Source organism: Hoplias malabaricus, chromosome 6 (assembly GCF_029633855.1).
Source record: "Hoplias malabaricus isolate fHopMal1 chromosome 6, fHopMal1.hap1, whole genome shotgun sequence".
Taxonomy (NCBI): Eukaryota; Metazoa; Chordata; class Actinopteri; order Characiformes; family Erythrinidae; genus Hoplias; species Hoplias malabaricus.
The window spans coordinates 23,280,070-23,298,953 of NC_089805.1; the positions used below are offsets into that span (position 1 = coordinate 23,280,070).

General features: G+C 40.5%; 1 protein-coding gene across 2 annotated transcripts; it reads right to left on the minus strand.

Annotated features, from left to right (window-relative positions):
* Positions 1-1,357: 1,357 nt before the first annotated feature.
* Positions 1,358-12,372, minus strand: hoxa3a (homeobox A3a). 2 transcript variants are annotated; one of them, XM_066673490.1, is made up of 4 exons: positions 12,142-12,372; positions 10,041-10,104; positions 5,099-5,630; positions 1,358-3,473 (listed from the first exon to the last, which is right to left on the minus strand). In XM_066673490.1, the coding sequence occupies exons 3-4, from the start codon at positions 5,511-5,513 to the stop codon at positions 2,620-2,622; spliced, it is 1,269 nt and encodes a 422-aa protein (XP_066529587.1). In that variant the 5' UTR covers positions 5,514-5,630; positions 10,041-10,104; positions 12,142-12,372; the 3' UTR covers positions 1,358-2,619. The 2 variants fall into 2 exon arrangements, with proteins under 2 accessions (XP_066529587.1, XP_066529588.1); XM_066673491.1 differs by lacking the exons at positions 10,041-10,104; positions 12,142-12,372 and adding an exon at positions 8,170-8,531.
* Positions 12,373-18,884: the final 6,512 nt, after the last annotated feature.

Sequence of the window (18,884 nt, forward strand, 5' to 3'; positions counted from 1 at the left end):
GCTTTTCCGATTATTATTCATATTATCGCCTCATTGCTGGGCTCTTTGGTTTCCAGCTATAAACGTCCCTCCATTTTATGCGACTGTGTGTTTTTAAAGATGGCTGGAGAAAACGGCTTTTGTGCTGGAGGTGAGTGAGTGGGAGGCTTTCATTCTCGCGCGCATTCAAAACAAGACCCCGGCATTTGCTTTTCTCTTTCACTCTCTCTCCCAAGCACCGAATTCGACCACTCGACCACTTGGTTTTTAGGTGTTTTATTTTTTTTTACTATTAAAGTAGCTTCTTATAATTTGACATATATTTTAGTGTCTACAACACACCCATAATCTTCGTTCTTTGTGTTGTGTGTGTCAGGCACACGGAGGGACATGGAGATCAGTGGCTCTGGCTCGTCCTGCTCACCATATGCCGTAAAGCCGCGTCGAGGGCAAAAGAGTAACAACTGCTGCTGTTTTCTTTCTTCTTCTTCTTCTTCTTTTAAGTTTATTTAAAATTAGAGAAAACTGTAAACGTGTTCAGATTAGGTACTGCCTTTGTTTATAATCCATAGTCATAAATCCGATCAAAAACACGATGAATATAAAGGTATATTTCGCTTAGGCGGTAGTTAAAAAAAGTATTTTTCATAAAACATTAGCGACCTTTGTTGCAATTATTGTTGATATGTGTAAATATAAAATTATTGCAGACACAATACCGTGTCAAGTCTCTCATTTTACGTGTTATTTGAAAATATGGAATGAGCTATTTCATGCTACCAGAAAAAGGAAAATTGACCTCTCATATAATAATAATAATAATAATAATAATAATAATAATAATAATAATAATATAAATATGTATAGATGCGTATTTATTTTTATTATCTCTGGTTCTTAGCGTTTATGAATTTCTTTATTCCTTTGGACGTTTTTCGCAGGATGTTTCCTGTTTCCCTGATTTCACTTGGAATGAATTTGAAAGCCCCGTCCTTTTGCGAAGTTTTAGTGGAGCATGTTAAAAATCTGAAGGCTGTTATGTTCATGTTGAAACGCTTCTTCTGTCGCAGGCGCTGCTCGAGGCTCTGGGAGCTGTCAGTGTATATAATGGATGAGTTTGCTCTGAGACGCGAGGCCTCCACTGCTTCAGCGGCACCAACTGCAAGTAGCTCGCGCAGTACGTCTACAGGGGGTTTGTTTTTCAGCATTACGTAAAAATGTAGTTATGTCATTTTTTAAAGGCTTGAATTAATAAATTCATCTGTAGATATCTACGTTTCACCTTGGGTAAGAGTAACTAAGAGTAACTATTATTATTATTATTATTATTATTATTATTATTATTATTACATGGTTATACACCAAATTATATACATTAACGTATGGGACTTTCATTTGTATCTCATGTGTCTTATTTATTTCTTAAATTTCTTCAACTGGAGCAGCATGGAATGTATGACATCGAAATAAATTTGAAGACAAAATAAAGTTGAAAAAATGCCAGAAATCAGTCTGCTCGCTGTCCTTCTCTCCACACTTATTGCATGATTGTGTCTTGAGCACGGTATATAAGTAGCCTATAGCTAGTTAGCACCCCTCAGTCGTGTTTCAGCAAATACACAACCGGAGAACAATGGCCGCCTCCATTTTGCCTTCTTTCCAACAGCTTTTCAGGGATCCAATGCATAATACTAGAAAATTCATAGTCCATTGAAGTTCAAAATAAATAAAGTTGAACGTCCTGCACGGCACGAGCTGGAGCAGTGAGCCAGAAGCTCAACTCCAGAGCATTTATCCTTCCTCAAGTGCAACAAAATGCAAATAAGAAAAAAACCTAAATAAAATACAATACAACGAATAAGGAGAAATCTTCCATTGTGGACAAACAAACCTATAGCACAACTTCAAATTCACATTTGAAAAAAGAAAAAAAGGCAAAAAACAAAAACGTGTTCACTATACCCTGTTCCATTCTTCCTTGTAAAATATGTGTGTATATATATTAGGTGATGAAATAAAGATGGCATTATGCATATATGTGCCCTCGGTGTCCAACACAGTCCGCTAAGGCTGTGTAACTAATAACACTATTGGAAAAATAATCCGAAAAAAATATTCAAGCAACAAAAAGTACTAAGACTACTTCACTCGAGAGGAACTATAGCAACCGATAAAAGATAAGACTGACTGTGGCAATTGCAGTTGCGAAAGAATGCGAAAGTTTGGACAGCCCTGGTCGTATTACTGGTTTTGTTTACCTTCTAAGTGAATATTAGAACACGTCCAGTCTTAAAAATGCACCCATGTATTTGCTTAGTTCATCACATTAGAAAAAAAACATAAATGACAAAATGTGCCGTAAAGTTTACATTTCCATGACACATAGTAGCCATGCCTTTCCCCAAATAAACAAACTGGAATTCTGCATGATGAAAATTCCCCGTGTAGAATGTCCACTTGGAAAATTCACAAAAACGGGTCACGTGACCAGGGGTCTGTCCCCAAACTTTGGCACAATGACCAAGTAGTGGGGTGGTGGTGATGGTGGTGGTGGTGTGTGTGGGTGGGTGGGGGGTTGGGGTGGGTAGTGCCAGGAGGACAGTGAACGTAAAAAGGGGACAAAGAAAGGGGCTCCCGGATTTACAGGTGAGTCAGTTTAGGCGCTTCTTGGATTCTTCCCTGAGAGTAGTGCGGTAAGGTGAGGTCTGTGTATGTGCATTGGGTGGACTCGCATGCGCCGGTATGATGATGAGGAGGAGGAGGATGACTGTTTCCCATGGTGATCGCGCCGTTGTAATCAACGCTGGCGTGAGAGGGTTGGGGGGCGTGGTTTAGACCGAACATTGAGGCTCCGGTGTTGGCCATCGAGTCCATATAGCCGCCGTTGCCCCCGACGTAAATGGGACTATCCTGCACGTGCGTGCCGTAGTTGTTGCTGCTGTTGTTTTGCAGGTGGTGCGGGTCGTAATCGGGTGTCACTGAGCCCGTGCTCGAATAGCGCTTCTGAGAGGGCGCGCAGTTGCTCATGGAAGAATTTAGGGCTGCTGGATATGACGTAGGAAGGCTGTAGGCGTTGGGCTGAGGTTTGCTGTAGGCCGTTGGGGACGGGGAGTCGTAGGGAACGCTGCTGTTGACCAGAGAGTGCATCGAGCTCAAGTAACCCCCACCTCCTCCGCCCACCCCACCGGAAGAGGGCAGAAGCGGGCTGTGTGGGGACTGCCCCCCTGGTGACGGCACCATCCCCAACCCCTTCTGATCCTTCTTGTACTTCATTCTGCGGTTCTGGAACCAGATCTTAATCTGGCGCTCGGTCAGATTGAGCAGATTGGCCATCTCCACTCTCCGCGGGCGGCACAGGTAGCGGTTGAAGTGAAACTCCTTCTCCAGCTCCACCAGCTGCGCGCTGGTGTATGCAGTCCGCGCGCGCTTCGACGCCGAGGAAGAGGAGGAGGAAGAGCCGTTGGGGGGACTTTTGTCTCCGGGACAGCTTTCGACTACGGAAGACCAGAAAAGGGACCAATCAGAACAAAGCAGATTTGTAAATGTTATAACCCCAGTGAAAATGAATACACCATAGAAACCTTCCATGAAGACAGAACAGCGCCCCTAGCGGAACAAAGCACGTTAATAAACTCCTGGTTTCTGTGCAGTGCAGTGAAATTAAATGCTGGTTAATTAGATTTTCAGATTTTCAGGCTAGAAGCTACATAAAGAAGTATGAAATGGCCAACTCGAAATACAATAACTCGAGTAAATAATCACTTGAAGGTATACACGTGGAGAGAGAGAGAGAGAGAGAGAGAGAGAGGGAGAGAATAGGTACGATATCATATGCCATGTTATAGTTACCAACTTAAAAGTCTCTGCCCCCTTGTGTATTCTGATGACAGCTCACCACAGATAAAACTAATTCTACATGTTGAAATCCTCAAAGATTGTGTCCCTTAAATATTGTTATTTTAGAATTAAAGTTACTTTACTATTAATAAATTCCCTGTACTGGGTAAACGGTTACAGAAAATGAATGAATGAATTAATGAATATATTGACACTTGCCAACTAACTCCTCTATTCATAAGTAAATCAATCAATAAATACATATATCCATGTGTGTTAAGGCCGATGTAGGGTCTACACAAATCTCACTGGTCAATGCATAGGCATTGTGCTACACTTGAGCTTAATATGACGTGTCAACATTATTTTATGCTCAATATGAGTCACCTTTCAGATAGATAGATAGATAGATAAATAGACAGACAGATGGTCCTATTTGTAGGGACTGCCTGGTCGCTAAGAAAAATCTGTTGACAAACAGAAACAGGTGTCTGGTTTGTTTGTTTATTTGTGTAGAGTGTTGATCACTATGACTGTCTTCTGTAGTAACATCAGTGAAGCACAGAACACATCTTTAAAATCATTAAAAACCTGTCCAGTAACAGTTTAATGAAAATATTTATGAATAAGGAAGCATTTTGTTTGAAAATATAATTATTCCATGTTATTATAATTATTTTATTACACATAGCTAAATATGTAACGTTTCTACTATAGTTTGGAGTGCAAGTTAAGGGAAGGTATGCTACATGGTTTTAAAATGAGGACGTGAGAGACCATCAAGCAATAAGTAGAGGTGTAGCCTAGATTTTTGTAGTCTTTCAGTTGCCTGTGGGGTTTTACAAGTGGGTGTCTCAGGATTTAAAATAGTTTCATGGCCATAACTTAGTGTAAGTTGATATGTGCTAAATGACAGTGGGGCATAACTTTGCCAGTACCAAGCTTCACAAACTGTAACCTGAATACAACTGGAGACAGGAGAGTAAATGTGAAATCAGAAGATGTGTGATATTGTTACTCTATGTAAAAACGAACTGTTCATTATTGAATTCAAAGTACAGTTCCACGTGATCTACCATTTACCATTCTACCATATTCACATCTATGTGATTTTCTGCCATTAAAAAATATGGGCAATTTCACGTAGCCTTATATAATCGCAGAAATATAATAAATGTATATGTCATTATTATAAATTAGATCTATATTTTATCTCATTTGTATCCTGCCCGGTATATGTTGGGAGGTAGACCGCAATATGTTTCGTATTTTCTGGAATCACCTGAGCTGGTGCTCGAGGATTTCTGCTTGGTGTTCTGACGCGACTCCTTCATCCAGGGGAAGATCTGCTTGCGTGTGGCCGGAGGTGGGGAGCCATGGCCCGGGTTCTTGGCGCTCTGGCCGTTGCTGGGGTTTTGGTTCAGGGCACTGGCTTTCGGCACCGCTGGCGCGGCGGCGTGGGGCTGGTCCGTGGCAGGCGTGGGGGTCGCCGCAGCTCTGGCGCTCTGTGGGCAGCCCTCCGCGGCGTCCCCGGGCTTGTGGGACTGCAGGGAGCAGGCCGCGCGGTGGTAGTCACTTTCCACATGAAGGGCCGGGAGATATTGCTGCTGATTGGCGTCATAACCTAAGCCATTTGCACTTTGATAGGGGTAGCCACTGTAAATTGCCGAACTGTCGTAGTAGGTCGCCTTTTGCATCTCGCCGTTTCCCAATGTTTATTTCACTCGCTGACAGGGTCCTGACACCGTCGTAGAAGAACATTGGCACGACGTGGTCACGTGACTCCTCTCCGCCAATGGGCTCCTCGGGTGAACCTAAGGCGAAAGGAGATACGGTGAGAGAGGGAAATAGGCCCTATCCATCTTACTTTTCAAAGCCTGCCTGACACCGTGGAGAGATCGCGAGAGTGGCTCGCCACTTACCTTATGGTGGACTGCAACAATAGCCAGCACAAGCCAGCCAACCTAGCACCGTGAACACTACACAATGCACGGGCTATGTCCAAAACAAACAAGCACAGACATAGTTGGAAAGCCGCTAGGCTAAAATAAAGTCTACCTGAAGAATAGGCTCTTAAAATATAGGGCTTGGCATGGGTCTCGGCCTGGCTTTAGGAATGTTGTAATATATATAAACAAAAACCTAAAATAATTATAAATAAATCAGTTCATGAAGACAGCTTCCAGTAAAATATTATTCCAACCCAAAATTAAAAATATAAATAAACGCAAATATGTATTATATATACATATACATAGAAAGAAATTTGTTGTTCTAGTTTTTCCCAAAATATTAAACTCAGAAATCTATGTAAACTATTAAATAAAATACAATTAGTGTTCCCGCTGGGTGTGTGTTAACATTTTCTACTTATAAATGAAGAAAACATGGAATATGACCTGGGATATCCAAACATTTACACAAGGCAGTATATAATCTCCTGCTACTTTGGATTAAACATAGAAGCATTGCGTTATCCCGAGGATATTAAATATTTCAACGGACATTTACAAACGTACAATAAATTCTTTAAAACAGCTGTCGTTGGAAATATCTTCGCTTGTCTTTAAATCATTTTTAGAAGAGATTTAGATTTAGAAGTTGCTTAAGTGATGTGTTTATACGTGTGAAACAACTGGCTTTTGACTGAACTGGAGGAACACAAGTAACCTCTCCGCCACCATGACGTGAGCATGAAAAGTAGGACATGTTTTTGGACAAATTCTCAATGTATTACAGACCAAAACACCATTATTTACAGCAGGAGTGGAGCTGAAACATTAGTTATACATTATTTAGGCGTGTGTGTGTGTGTGTGTCTATGCCTGAATGTGGGGGTGAGGGTCGAGAGGCTCTGGAGCGGCAGGAAGTTCTACCTCTCCGAGAGTCGACCTCAGGCCGTGCGTATTCTCCACCTTTCGCGTATACACACAACACAGATGGATGGAGGTCCTTTTGGGAACCTGAAAAACCGGGCGCGCGCGCGTCGCTATGACCACACCGTGAACCTTTCCTCGGCAGCCCATAATAATGGCTGCTGTCGGCGTGTACACAGCACCGGGTGATGTATGAGGGTTACCGAGTTAGAGAGAGAGAGAGAGAGAGAGAGAGAGAGAGAGAGAGAGAGAGAGAGAGAGAGAGAGAGGGAGAGTAACTGATGGCAGGCAGCTTTATGTGTGTGCGCAACGACAGCGAGCACATTAACGGAAATTGCACGAGAAAGAAAAAAGAAGAAAAAAAAAAAAACGAAATAAATCCATCCGATACGATCTCCAGATTACACCTCACAAAATGTACCATCCAATCCAAGTGTTCTAACAAATATGAAGCGCTTAGGTGCAAGTTAGATATTGACAGTTTGATGGCACAGAAAATATAAGAAAACATGAAGTATTCTTCAGGACCAAATCTTAACAACTACGTCTTTAAAAATCGAAAATAATTTTCACTATTTTTTAAACCCAAAATTATGCCTTTTTCCGTCAAAACTTCACTATGGCTTTTTCTATTCGTTTACGGTTGGTGTTTAAAACAGAACTGAAATTCAATAATAATTACAATAAAATAGTCCTAATTTATTCTAAAAGAAAATATCTTGATTGAGTTGAGGCGTATCTCTAAAACAAAAACAAGCAAACAAAACCAGCAAGACAAACAACTGATTACAATAACAAAACAAGAACAACAAGAGTGGCAACAGCAGCAACAACAACATAAAGGAAAACGCCACTAAAAACAACAAAAGCCAATTCTGTTAAAAACGTTAGCAGTAATAAAATAAACTTAATAAATCTGATAATAATAATAAGGGCAGCAGCAACAACATATATTAATATTAATATTAATAATAATAATAATAATAATAATAATAATAGTACAGTAACGTACAGAAAGATAGTGGAACATATCTGCAGGAAGTTCAAGTAACTAGGAAAATGAATATATCCAAAATTGACAGGGAATCCCACAAAAGCATAAAGCTCGTGAACAGGATTAGCCACAGGAGCAGAACGCTCGAGGCCCAGAAATCAAACAGTGATATAAATCTAAATGAGGAAGACTGTGCTATTTGCAGACCAGGCGTCCAAACTCGGCGCCCATTAATTCTTGATCCCAGAAAGTTGTAGAAAACGAGCTCGAGCCACAAAAATATGGAGCCCCCCCGCCGTCGCGCGGGAGGAATCTGGCTGCCAGCTAGTGAGTGAGTGTGTGTTACTGAGTGTGTGTGTGCCGGTGTGTGTGTGTGTGTGAGTGTGAACTCTCCCTGAACCGAGATTTCTGCCGCGCGCTCATAAATCACGAAACTTGGCCATTTAACAGGCGCTCGCGCTGCTCGCTCGCGTGGAGCTTTACCTTCCCCTCAGACGAGCAGCTCCTCTCATTCAGCGGCGCGAATCCATCACACGCGGCTCCACGGGAAAAAAACAAAACACCCCACACACTTCAGGCGCGAGGAGGTGGCGGAGCGCAAGCTGCACTTGCACGAGTCATGGAGCGGCGAGTGTCTCGAGCTGGAAGGGTCTACTCCAACAAAAAAAATCCTTTCTTCCTGGTGTCTCTCTTTGTTGGTGTCGTCCCCCCTTTTGACGTGGTTCGGTAACAACAAAAAGTAGCCGCGAGATCACGAGAGGGCAGAACGTAGAAGCCAGGCCACGCAGCGCTCGCGCTGGAACACATCACATGCTGAATAAGCGGCCGTGTTCTTAAGCTCGATATTAAATCCGGCCATGGGCTGCGCTCTAGTGAGCCCTTCAGTGTGTACACACACACACACACACACACACACATGAACGCGCGCGCGCACGCACACACACCCCAGTGAACTCCCTCGAAACACAGCGTCACCGCAGAGAAGAAACATTATGCAAATGAAGCGGCGTCTTCAACACAGAGTCCGTGGAAACGCAACGGAGACCAAAACGTAATATGTTTACGTTCTAATAAACTGTATAATATATATACGGTTCAAAATGGTTTCCATTTGATTCCAGAAACAATATATCGGCCCATACTCTTATTTGGTTAGCAGTGATTTAGCTATGGTCCAGTAACCTCTTACAAAGAATATGAGTCTTCAAAACAGAAACACACACTTGTAATTAGATTTTTTAAATTCCGATTGTCTACAGGAGAGTATCATACATTCACACAATCCATGGGAAATGTAGGCAAAATGAAACGTAATGATTGGATGCTATATCGGCCATTTAATTCAACTGAACCAGTGTAGACGACCCAGGCAAAACAATGCAAACCCAGGCCCAGGTCTCCAAACAGAACATAGTATTAATTCTATAGTATTAGAATCATTATATTTCGGAGAGAGAATGTGTTTAATGTCATGTTCAGTTTTATAATGTTTTTATTTTTTTAATACCACGAAAGCATTGGGAATGCCAGTAAATCTCAATTTCCGTTCAAAAACGCACATTTCTGCGCTTTGACAAAATTCGAAATCACTGTATCAAATTGGAGTTCTCTATTTTCAATGCAAAAACGCAAAAATGAAAACAAACTAAGACATAGATAGATAGATAGATAGATAGATAGATAGATAGATAGATAGATAGATAGATAGATAGATAGATAGATACGGCATATAGATAACTAGGTGTTGTATTCCATCCAAATTTAATCTAATTTTTCATGAAAATTCACTGCGAAAGCAAAAAAGCCCGCGGCAGGACGGCGTGGGCTGGTGAGTGGGATCCAAAAATCCAGGCGTGAGCATTTTTACATACACTCAGCGTTTCTGAACAACTAAAGAACCCGTTGGTGGATAATTATTTACCCCATTGTGTGTTTATTAAAGTGATGATTCGGGGCTTTCTTTGACCAGGCGCTGCACTGCGAGGTTAAGTGTCAATGCAATAGTGGGGAATAGCTGTATCTGAAGAGACAACGCCTTGGAAAGCTCTAGTCGCTTTAGAGAAAATCTCTACGTCTCCTTCTTCCTTCACGCCTGGATCTAGTCTATCACTAACGGACAAACCAACACTCGGTGATATTCCTCTAGAAAGTGCTCCAAGAGGGCATTGTATACTCGCATCCCCAAGACAAGTGGAGGAGTGCGGATTATCCCCTCGCCAGTTTAAGTGCGCGTGCGTGTGCGTGCGCGCGCGTGCGCTTGCTTATGTGTGTCAGCCTTTATTAAGAAATATAAGTGTGTAATAAAAAGGCAATTCACAGCGATAATCGATGAATGGTCGTACATTTGAACTCACCTTCCAAGGGGCACCGCTTCCTCCCGCAGGCCTTTGGAGGGGTCAGTTCCACTTAAGCACAAGTCTGCAGACAGGAAAGCCAAATGAAAAAATGAAATAAAAACAGTGTTCACTCATTTGCAGTGGCCATAATAACACAAATAACAGCTTTCACAACACTCGCTAACAAAATGCCGAAGAGCGCTCTCGCAAAAAATGTATTTTTTAAAAAATGTCATTATATTTCATGTCATTATAATCGAGACCCCAGGTACCTGACACTTAAATTGATTATTGATGCTTCATTTTAAATGCTAATAATAAATAAAAAATCAGTCAACTATTGATTTAATTTCAATTTCAGAAGAGTACACGATTTATTAGAAGATTTGTGAAATGGCTTAGTAGATTTAATCTGCTGAAATGCTAGAATAGTTACACATTTAATACTACTACTACTACTAATAATAATAATAGTAATAATAATAATAATAATAATAATAATAATAGTAATAATAATAATAATAATAATAATAATAATGTATTAAATTCTTAAAAACACGACAGACGTTTACAATTGAAAATGAGACTGCTACAACAAAAAGCGTTTGCAATTATAACAGCCCCACATTTTTTTCTTTCTTTCTTTCTTTCTTTCTTTCTTTCTTTCTTTCCCTCTCTCTCTCTTTATTTCCTTTTTTTAAAATGCTTCCTTGCTGGTGATTTTGGATCGAATAGTCATTAGCTCGTGAGCAGCGGCCGCCCAAAGTCCCTCAGCCCATAAATCAAGGCTCGAGCGCCGTGACCTCGCCTCAGTCGCGCGCTCCTGGATGATACTCCGTCTTGCATTATATCCTCGTTTCCCTCGCGAGCTCTCACATCAAACAAGCCGCCGCTGCCTCGGCGCTGCTTTACCCGCCGCCGCGTGATTTATTCTTAGCGCGTTTACACACCTCTCTACAAACTAGCCCTGCTTTATGAACCCGGCCACTTTCTGTAGCACAGAGCAGGCGGCCGTGGCCAAAACCGACGGAGAACGAACGAGTAAACATTTAGCTTATCCGTTCTGAAAACCATTAAAGGACACCTTAAAAAACACAGCTGGGGCCCTGAGAATTTGTTGGGAGATATACAACTACATATCAATAGGTAGAGTTTGTTATTATGGTTAGCTAGTAATGTAGCCTGTGATTTGAGCTTAGAATGGGAAAGGATGCACAGTAGATAATAAACAAATTGGACCACAATAAATTACAGGGCACCGAACGGTAAACACACTAATGTTAATGCGAATGTAATAAAGACCAAATAATTAAGATATAAATTCTAGATACGTCATTTGGATTTTTTTAAACTAAGATATAGAGCATGTCCATACATGTCTATTGTTGTTTATGATGGAAGATAAAGAGCAAATAATGCAATACTACAAATACCCCGTAGATTTCAAGAGGAACGCAGAAGAGTGGGGTTGAATAGCTTGACTTCTGATGAAGAATTACGACCACTGGCTGTTGCCCATGATGAATGACATGGAGTCCGACTACACAAGACTCCTGACTGCTTTGTATACGTTTCATTTTGCTTTGAATTGACTTGGTACAAATGTGTACAAGGGTTCCACATATAAATCAAATGCATCGTGTGGAAAATATACAGCTAGGTCTGCGGATATTTGGAAATAAAATATCCAAACAGATAGTGTTTATTATTATTAGTTACACTGGGAGCCTATAGTGAGGGGTGGACTGATTGGCGAAAGTAAAGAATGGGAGGTAAAGTGAAAGACGTTGAAAGACGTGGTCGTGTTGTTGTTGATGTTTTGTTGTTGTTGTTGTTGTTGTTGTTATTAATATATTTCATTTAAGTGAGACACACATACACACACACACAGACAAACACTGTCATCATGTCAGTCCAGTGCAGTCTTCTTCCAGTGGAGTTATTAAAATATAACTATAATCTATAAAGCAATAAGTTCAAATCGATCAAACCCTCGTGTACACTGAGTAACTTTTGTGCTGCCTCGTGCTCCGCTCTGGGGCGAGCCTCTCGTGCCACTGACCTTTTTTTCCTTCAGCCGCAATATGTCACGAGAGTAATGAACAATCAACGGAAATACCTCAAAATAAAATCCATCCTCCTCGCGCGCGGGTTCCCCTCTCTTTCTCTGTCTCTTTCTCTCCGCGAGGAAAATCACGCTGGTCCATGACAGCAGTATAATATCCTCCACACGAAACTGTGCTCTCTCTCTCTCTCTCTCTCTCTCTCTCTCTCTCTCTCTCTCTCTCTCTCTCTATCTCTATCTTTCACTGCCTCTATCTATCTATCTATCTATCCATCCATCCATCCACTATCCATCTCTCACTCGGAGTATAGTATAGTTCACAATGGGCCGACCCCACACTCGTGAAGTGGGCTCGCGCACAAGACCAAAGCCCTGCTCACAGGCACCCCCACCAACCAAGCCACCCCCCCGCCCCCCACCACACACACACCAACCTCTAGACTATTATTTCGAACCCCATATTATGCGCGCGAATCACGTGATTCACGTGATCCAACTTAGGAAACCTTTATTCGAATCTGTGAATCATTAATGGGGGGCAGGCAGGCGGATCACTGGGGTGGAGAGAGAGACGGTGTGTGTGTGTGAGGGGGGGGGGGTAGTCTCAGTGTTCCTCATAATTTAGTTCCAAACTTCCTAGTTTTTGCTTAAGAAAGTGGTCTTTTTTGTCAGGGGGCTTTTGAATTTGTTCTACATATCATATTAAAACTTTTCTCCTAGTGATTGTAGTTAATGGGCTCGTGGTACGTGTGTGGCGAGAGGCACACATTGTGTGTGTGTGGTGTGTGTGTGTGTGTGGGGGGGTGGTATTTAAAGTTGAGAAGTGTATGAATGGCTGCAAATGAGTTGAGGGGCTTGCAGCTTTTCTACTCGCGAGGAAATCCCTGTTTTATGCTTGGCATGCTGATCACTCAACATCGGCGTTTCTTCTGCCCATTATCCGGAGCGAAGGGCTTCCAGCTTTTTTCTTTGCCCCGCGAGTCCCCCACCTCCTTTTTTCCCCCTTCTTTGTGAACAGCAGAACCCATATGCTCACTATGTATGATGACAACACTGGCTACTATGGAAGTATCAACTGTAATTTGTGCAGCAGAAGGTGAGGAGTAAAGCGTTGGTGCGCGCAAGGTGGCCCTCTCCCGGTGGCCATGGTGCATCATTTTGTCACGTTGCAAAAAAATGCTAGAACCTTTTTTAAAGTTCAGAATACGCAACACCAGCCGGGTCAAGCTTACCAACAAGCAGGCCACCAGGATTTTTTCAGTGTTAAAATACTTTTCAGTGGTACTTAAGCAAAGTCAGTGGGTCTGCTGTATAGGAACCTGAACACTGACCAAGGGAAAAAAAAATATATATATATATATGTATATATATATTATTATTATATATACTTATATACTTATATATAATGTTATATTGCTGTTTGGCATTGTTCTCTTTCTAAATCTCATCATATTTTCTAGTAGTATTTTAGCCCAAGGAAACGTCTACAATCACTGAATGGACAACCAAGCACTTCTCTTAGTTTCTCTGAATCAGAGCAATGTCAAATGACATAAATATGAGTGAAATTGTCTCCCTCTATTTTATCAAGTCAAGGTATTTTTAAACTGTTCAGTCATCTGCAGCATGGCAACATTTAGGAAACAACAACAAAACTACTACTACTACTATTACTGCTACTACTACTACTACTACTACTACTAATAATAATAATAATATGAATCAACTTTATTGTGACATCTGTGAGGACTCGTCTGGCCTATGAAACAGCGCTTTGGCACCTTTTTGGCTCTTGTTTTCCGACAACACAGGGTTTAAACCGCAGACATGTCGAGCGGATGTGGCAGTCTGGAGGACAATTAATCAACCCAGTCGGGCATGAAGCCTCTCCCCATTCTCTGCGCTCACTTTGTTCTATGAAAATCTTTAACCCTGAGGAACGTAGCCGACTCAAATCCAGTCAAACTGAACTTTCCAGAAGTTTTCTGAGGAGATATTGGAGAGTCCCCAGAATTCTGAAGGATCTTATGAAGATTAAACCCAGTTCATCTGTGACTAACTTGGCTTTTAGACTCCTCCGTAGACTTTTAGATTATGTCATTTGAATGTTAACCGATTCTGAAATGGTGTGCATCTTAAGGAAATATCATTTGGTTCCTTTCTTTTGCGCAGGCTCGTTTGGTTGCCTTCTGGAACTGGGCGGCTTGGCAAGAGGCGCCAAAAGATTCCCTCATGGCTCAGCTCAGGGTCTGGCGAAGGATCCCGAAGCTGAGGTCATACCTGAACGTTTTTACGTGACACCTTCACGTTTAACGGGTGGATCTGGACGGTTCTCAACAAAAGAGGGCACCAAGCCTCGCTTTGAACGCGGCTACTCGATCAACAGATTGCTCCACATTAAGGACTTCGTAGACGGGCGGTGGATTTCCGCTGGCGGACTTGCATTGAGCTTGGCCAGGGAAAGGAACGTATCTCTGCTCAGTGTTGACATTTGGAGCTCTTACAGCAAGGCTAAGGTTACCAACACACTCATCCGAAGACAAGCCTTCTCTCTGCGTTTACAGCAGCCAACATCAAGGCTAATAATAACAAAACGACACTCATCGCCCTTGGAACAGTCTCGCGATGTTGCTCGCGTCGAACGTGGAGCAGTATCGCTTTGGAAATTCAAGCTGAAATATGCTCAAGACCAAAAATAGTCTCTGTGACTGAATTCTTTAATGTACTGTTCGTGATTTTTAGGCTTTGATGGTGAAGGCGGAATCATTACGTAAATACCCCAAACTATTTTTTTAAATTATTATTTGTTTTTGTTGTTGTTCCTTCAGTTTCCGCGCGCCAAGTTGTTCACAAGTTAAGTTAATGTTTAACCAGTCAGCTGAGTGGCTTTATATTTGCCGAGAGTCTTGAAAAGAAGCGTACTTCAACCAAACACTGAAGTCATTCATGCGCAAGGCGGAAAAGGCCTTTTTTTATATTTCTGCGGTGTCTAAACAAAATGGATGATGCTTGGGGGAAAAAACAGATAAATAAATTGAAATCATCAATGTTTTCATACACTCCATAATGTTAAGAAGTTCTTCTGTGGTGTGAAAGAAGTACAACGGACAGCAAATCAAATGCGAAAAGTAGACTGCATATTTTGAAAAGTGTCCACCAACAGCGAACATGGAACTGTGCTTCTGTTCAGATTTAAATGATTAACAACTCATTAAGTCAATAAAATTTGCAGTGTTTAAAGTCAACCATCAAAGTGCCATAAGAAGCGTGTAAAGTTTGACATTATGGTCGTGGTCCTTCTGCTGAGATTTCCATATTCATTCATATGCAAGTCCTTTAGCCGCCTGCAAAGCCACCTGACCTGTGGCATCTCCAGTAGAATATTTGCATTGTAAAACTCACTACACCCCAAAATCTTTGAAAATACCCAAGTCATAAATCAATGTATTCTTTAGTGCCATCGTGTGAAGTTATATGAGCTCCAACCAAGCCCAGTGCCATGTAACTTTCAGACATCAAATAAATAATATTAAAGACAATAAATTGGACGCTCCTCTTTAAGACATCATACGTTAAAACAGCATTCCATATGTATGGGTTACTTACATTAAGTGGAGATCAGTTGAAAGGGAAGGAAGACCTCCAGTCTGTGGTCACTGAGTCAATGGTCCACGATGAAATGAGAAACATTCCCCAATCCCCGGTATCTATTTCTGACTTGGTGGTATGTATTATTTAATGAGGTCACGTGAGTGGCTCGATTAAAATTTAAGCACCAGAGATTGAGAGGCAAGTCTGGAAGTTTAAATTTCCTGTCTGGAGAGATTCTTAACAAGGAAGAACGGGATGAGCTAGAAAATTAAATATGATATTCACAAAATACTTTTATTTCTTTGTAGTGTCACTCAAACCCTGACCTTTCACCTCTATTAGTCCATGTTTATTACATATTTACTACGCATTCATTACACATTTAGTACATATGTTTTAATATCTTTCTATAAATTGCTGTATATGTACATAACCTACTGTTTCATAATACAGTACTACATTGATCCATTATTTATTTATTTAAACACAGATGTTTACATCAGGGAGTAAACCGCTGCATACAGCTAAACTTAAAGGTTTAGATTTACTTGTTTATGATTATGGGTTTATACTTGCACAAAACCTTCGTTTGTAATTGATAGCAGTTGTTTGATATTAAGATATATTTGTGAACACACACACACACACACACACACATATATAATATTAATATATATAATTTTGTTGCTATGGCTTAATTTTTCTTTTTAACATTCAATCGAAGTGAATGAACATAAAAATATCATTTTAATGGACAACAAGTATTTTTACTGAATGCCTATGATGTTATGTTACTACAATTATTATATTTGTTTTAATTACTTATTTGCAATTAATTTTTGACAAATAAAGCAAGAGATTTCAGTATGATAATAGTCTTATATGCTTTATACATTTCAATCTGAATTGTCTTAAGCTATTGCCTCTTAATGTTGGTGTTTCTCAGATCAAATATTTATCGAGAGATTTAAAGAGTTTAGCAAATATAATCCACATAAGCACTTGGGTTTCACTTTTGTTTTACTCTATATGGCCTTTCCACTTGGAGTTAGTTTAAAGTATAATATCATGTTCCGTTCGCGTTTGTAACGGGCGAATATTGGCCTGTAAACACTCCAGCGATTTCCTGCGCCTCTCGGCACATGGCAGTCCATTTTGTACAAGCCTGGCCCAGAGAAACTGCCTGTATAGTGCGTGTAGGCTACTGAAACTCCACTGCTGCCCCATGCGTCCAAGGGAAAAAATGCTTCGCGAGTGAGAGGGCCTCGGAGATGGTGAGGTCAGAGGTTAGGGGTCGTGAACAGTGCTGCAGTTCGATGATTGGACAGTTCCCCGGTGTCCTTTGCCTGAACTCAGAGCGATCGGAGCCCAGCAGGTACTGCCTGACACTGCACCATTTTTTTTATCAACTTGGAAAAAGAAGAGCTTTAGGGGTCTGTTGTTACAATAAACATTTCTATAAGAGAGCGCTTCAGAGTCAGAGAATGGTCAAAACCAATAAGGGCCCGTGAGAATAAAATAAAAATGAAAATTTTAAAAACACACAATTGTTAAAGCTTAATATTCATATGCAAATATAAAACACCATTAACTCAAAACTACATTTCTAACCAATGGTAGAATATAATGGGCGCGATTAATTCACACGATATGAGCTTTTGAAATATAATAGAAATATACCCCTGAATGTCATGGATTAACCAGGCATTGCTGTAGATGTGCATGAACTATTTGATCATATTTTCTCCTTCTGGTCTTAACCGCTGAGTTTAGGAACGTATTTGACCGTTTTGTTCTATATTCTCCGCCTCAGTTTCACACTAAAAGCTTATTTATCCATCGATAAACAAATGATTTGCAAACTATTGATCAGTTATTTGATATTAAACAGGCACCCGGGTGGACAGATTTTAAAAAAAAATCGCAGCACGATTTTAAAACCAGCTACGCAAAGAGAAAGTTACAACTGCATAGCCTGAGTATAAATCACATCATTAGCATCCTCTTGTCTGTATCACGCCCCTTGTCTCGCTTTTGTTACTGTGAGGACAGGCTATTTAATACCTGTAGAATTTGCAGTTATATTATAGTGCTCATATTATTCTATAAATAATCAGATACACAGTGGTGTTTACAACTTTGAATAAAATGTCAAAAACTAAACAATATCCTGTAACTACTGGAGGTTAAAAGTACACGATCATGACACACCAGCCCCTGTCAGTCAGTAGAGAAGACTACTAAACTCTACTAAACGCTGTCAGTCTTAAGTAGTGCTAACAATCTGTTACATTACGTAAATGTTTGGGGGAAAAAATAATAATCTTGTTTAGCGCTACACTATATTTCCGGTGACGCTCTCAAAGGCCTGAATACACAGATATTAAAATTAGACCATAGTCCTGTGATAAGGCATTCATTCATTTAATTTAAATTTGTGTATTCTACAGTATTAGAAAATCTAAATATAAATATATAACACATCAACATTTTATTACTGCTTAGTGATGGCAGCTCTGGAATAAATACATATTTTAAAAAAATCTTCATATCCGTCTTATTATTTCTACATAATTAGAAAAACGCAGACTGAAACTTTGCGTATGAATTTATATATATTTTTAGTTCAAATGTGGTGTATAAAACATTGTTTTTTGTACCTTTTTTTCTGGACTGTGGCGATAATATGGCTGACTTTTACATATGTGTTAAATATAAATGTATATCACTCTCTTCATTCTTTTATTACTTTGAACTAATCTGATTTGGCGTACAAGTTTAACCCGAGCGTACAAAGAGATAAGAGTGAGCAAACCGTGTTGATTCGTTTGGTTTGTCGGGAGTAAATATTTAAACACCACATTTTGTGATTGTTGGAGGTTCTACGGTCCTATCAGGAGGTCAAAAAGGCAGAATAATGTGCGATCAGTGTGGTCCATGGCTGCCATTCAGCCGCAGTTGTGTCATTCACTTGGCTTTCGTTTCATATGACTGATGTTAGTAAGAGCGAACGAATCTATAATTGCGATATTCTAAAGAAAAACAAATCTTTTTAGCATTTGAAAACATCAGCTATAATATAATAGAGTATGTAAGTTACACAGCTGGGCGTGAGAGACCTAGCACCTTGCGGATAAAATAGGCCTACCCTAAATGAAGAACCTGCCTCAATGGGAGCCACGGATTAGCTGAAAGGACTACTCACA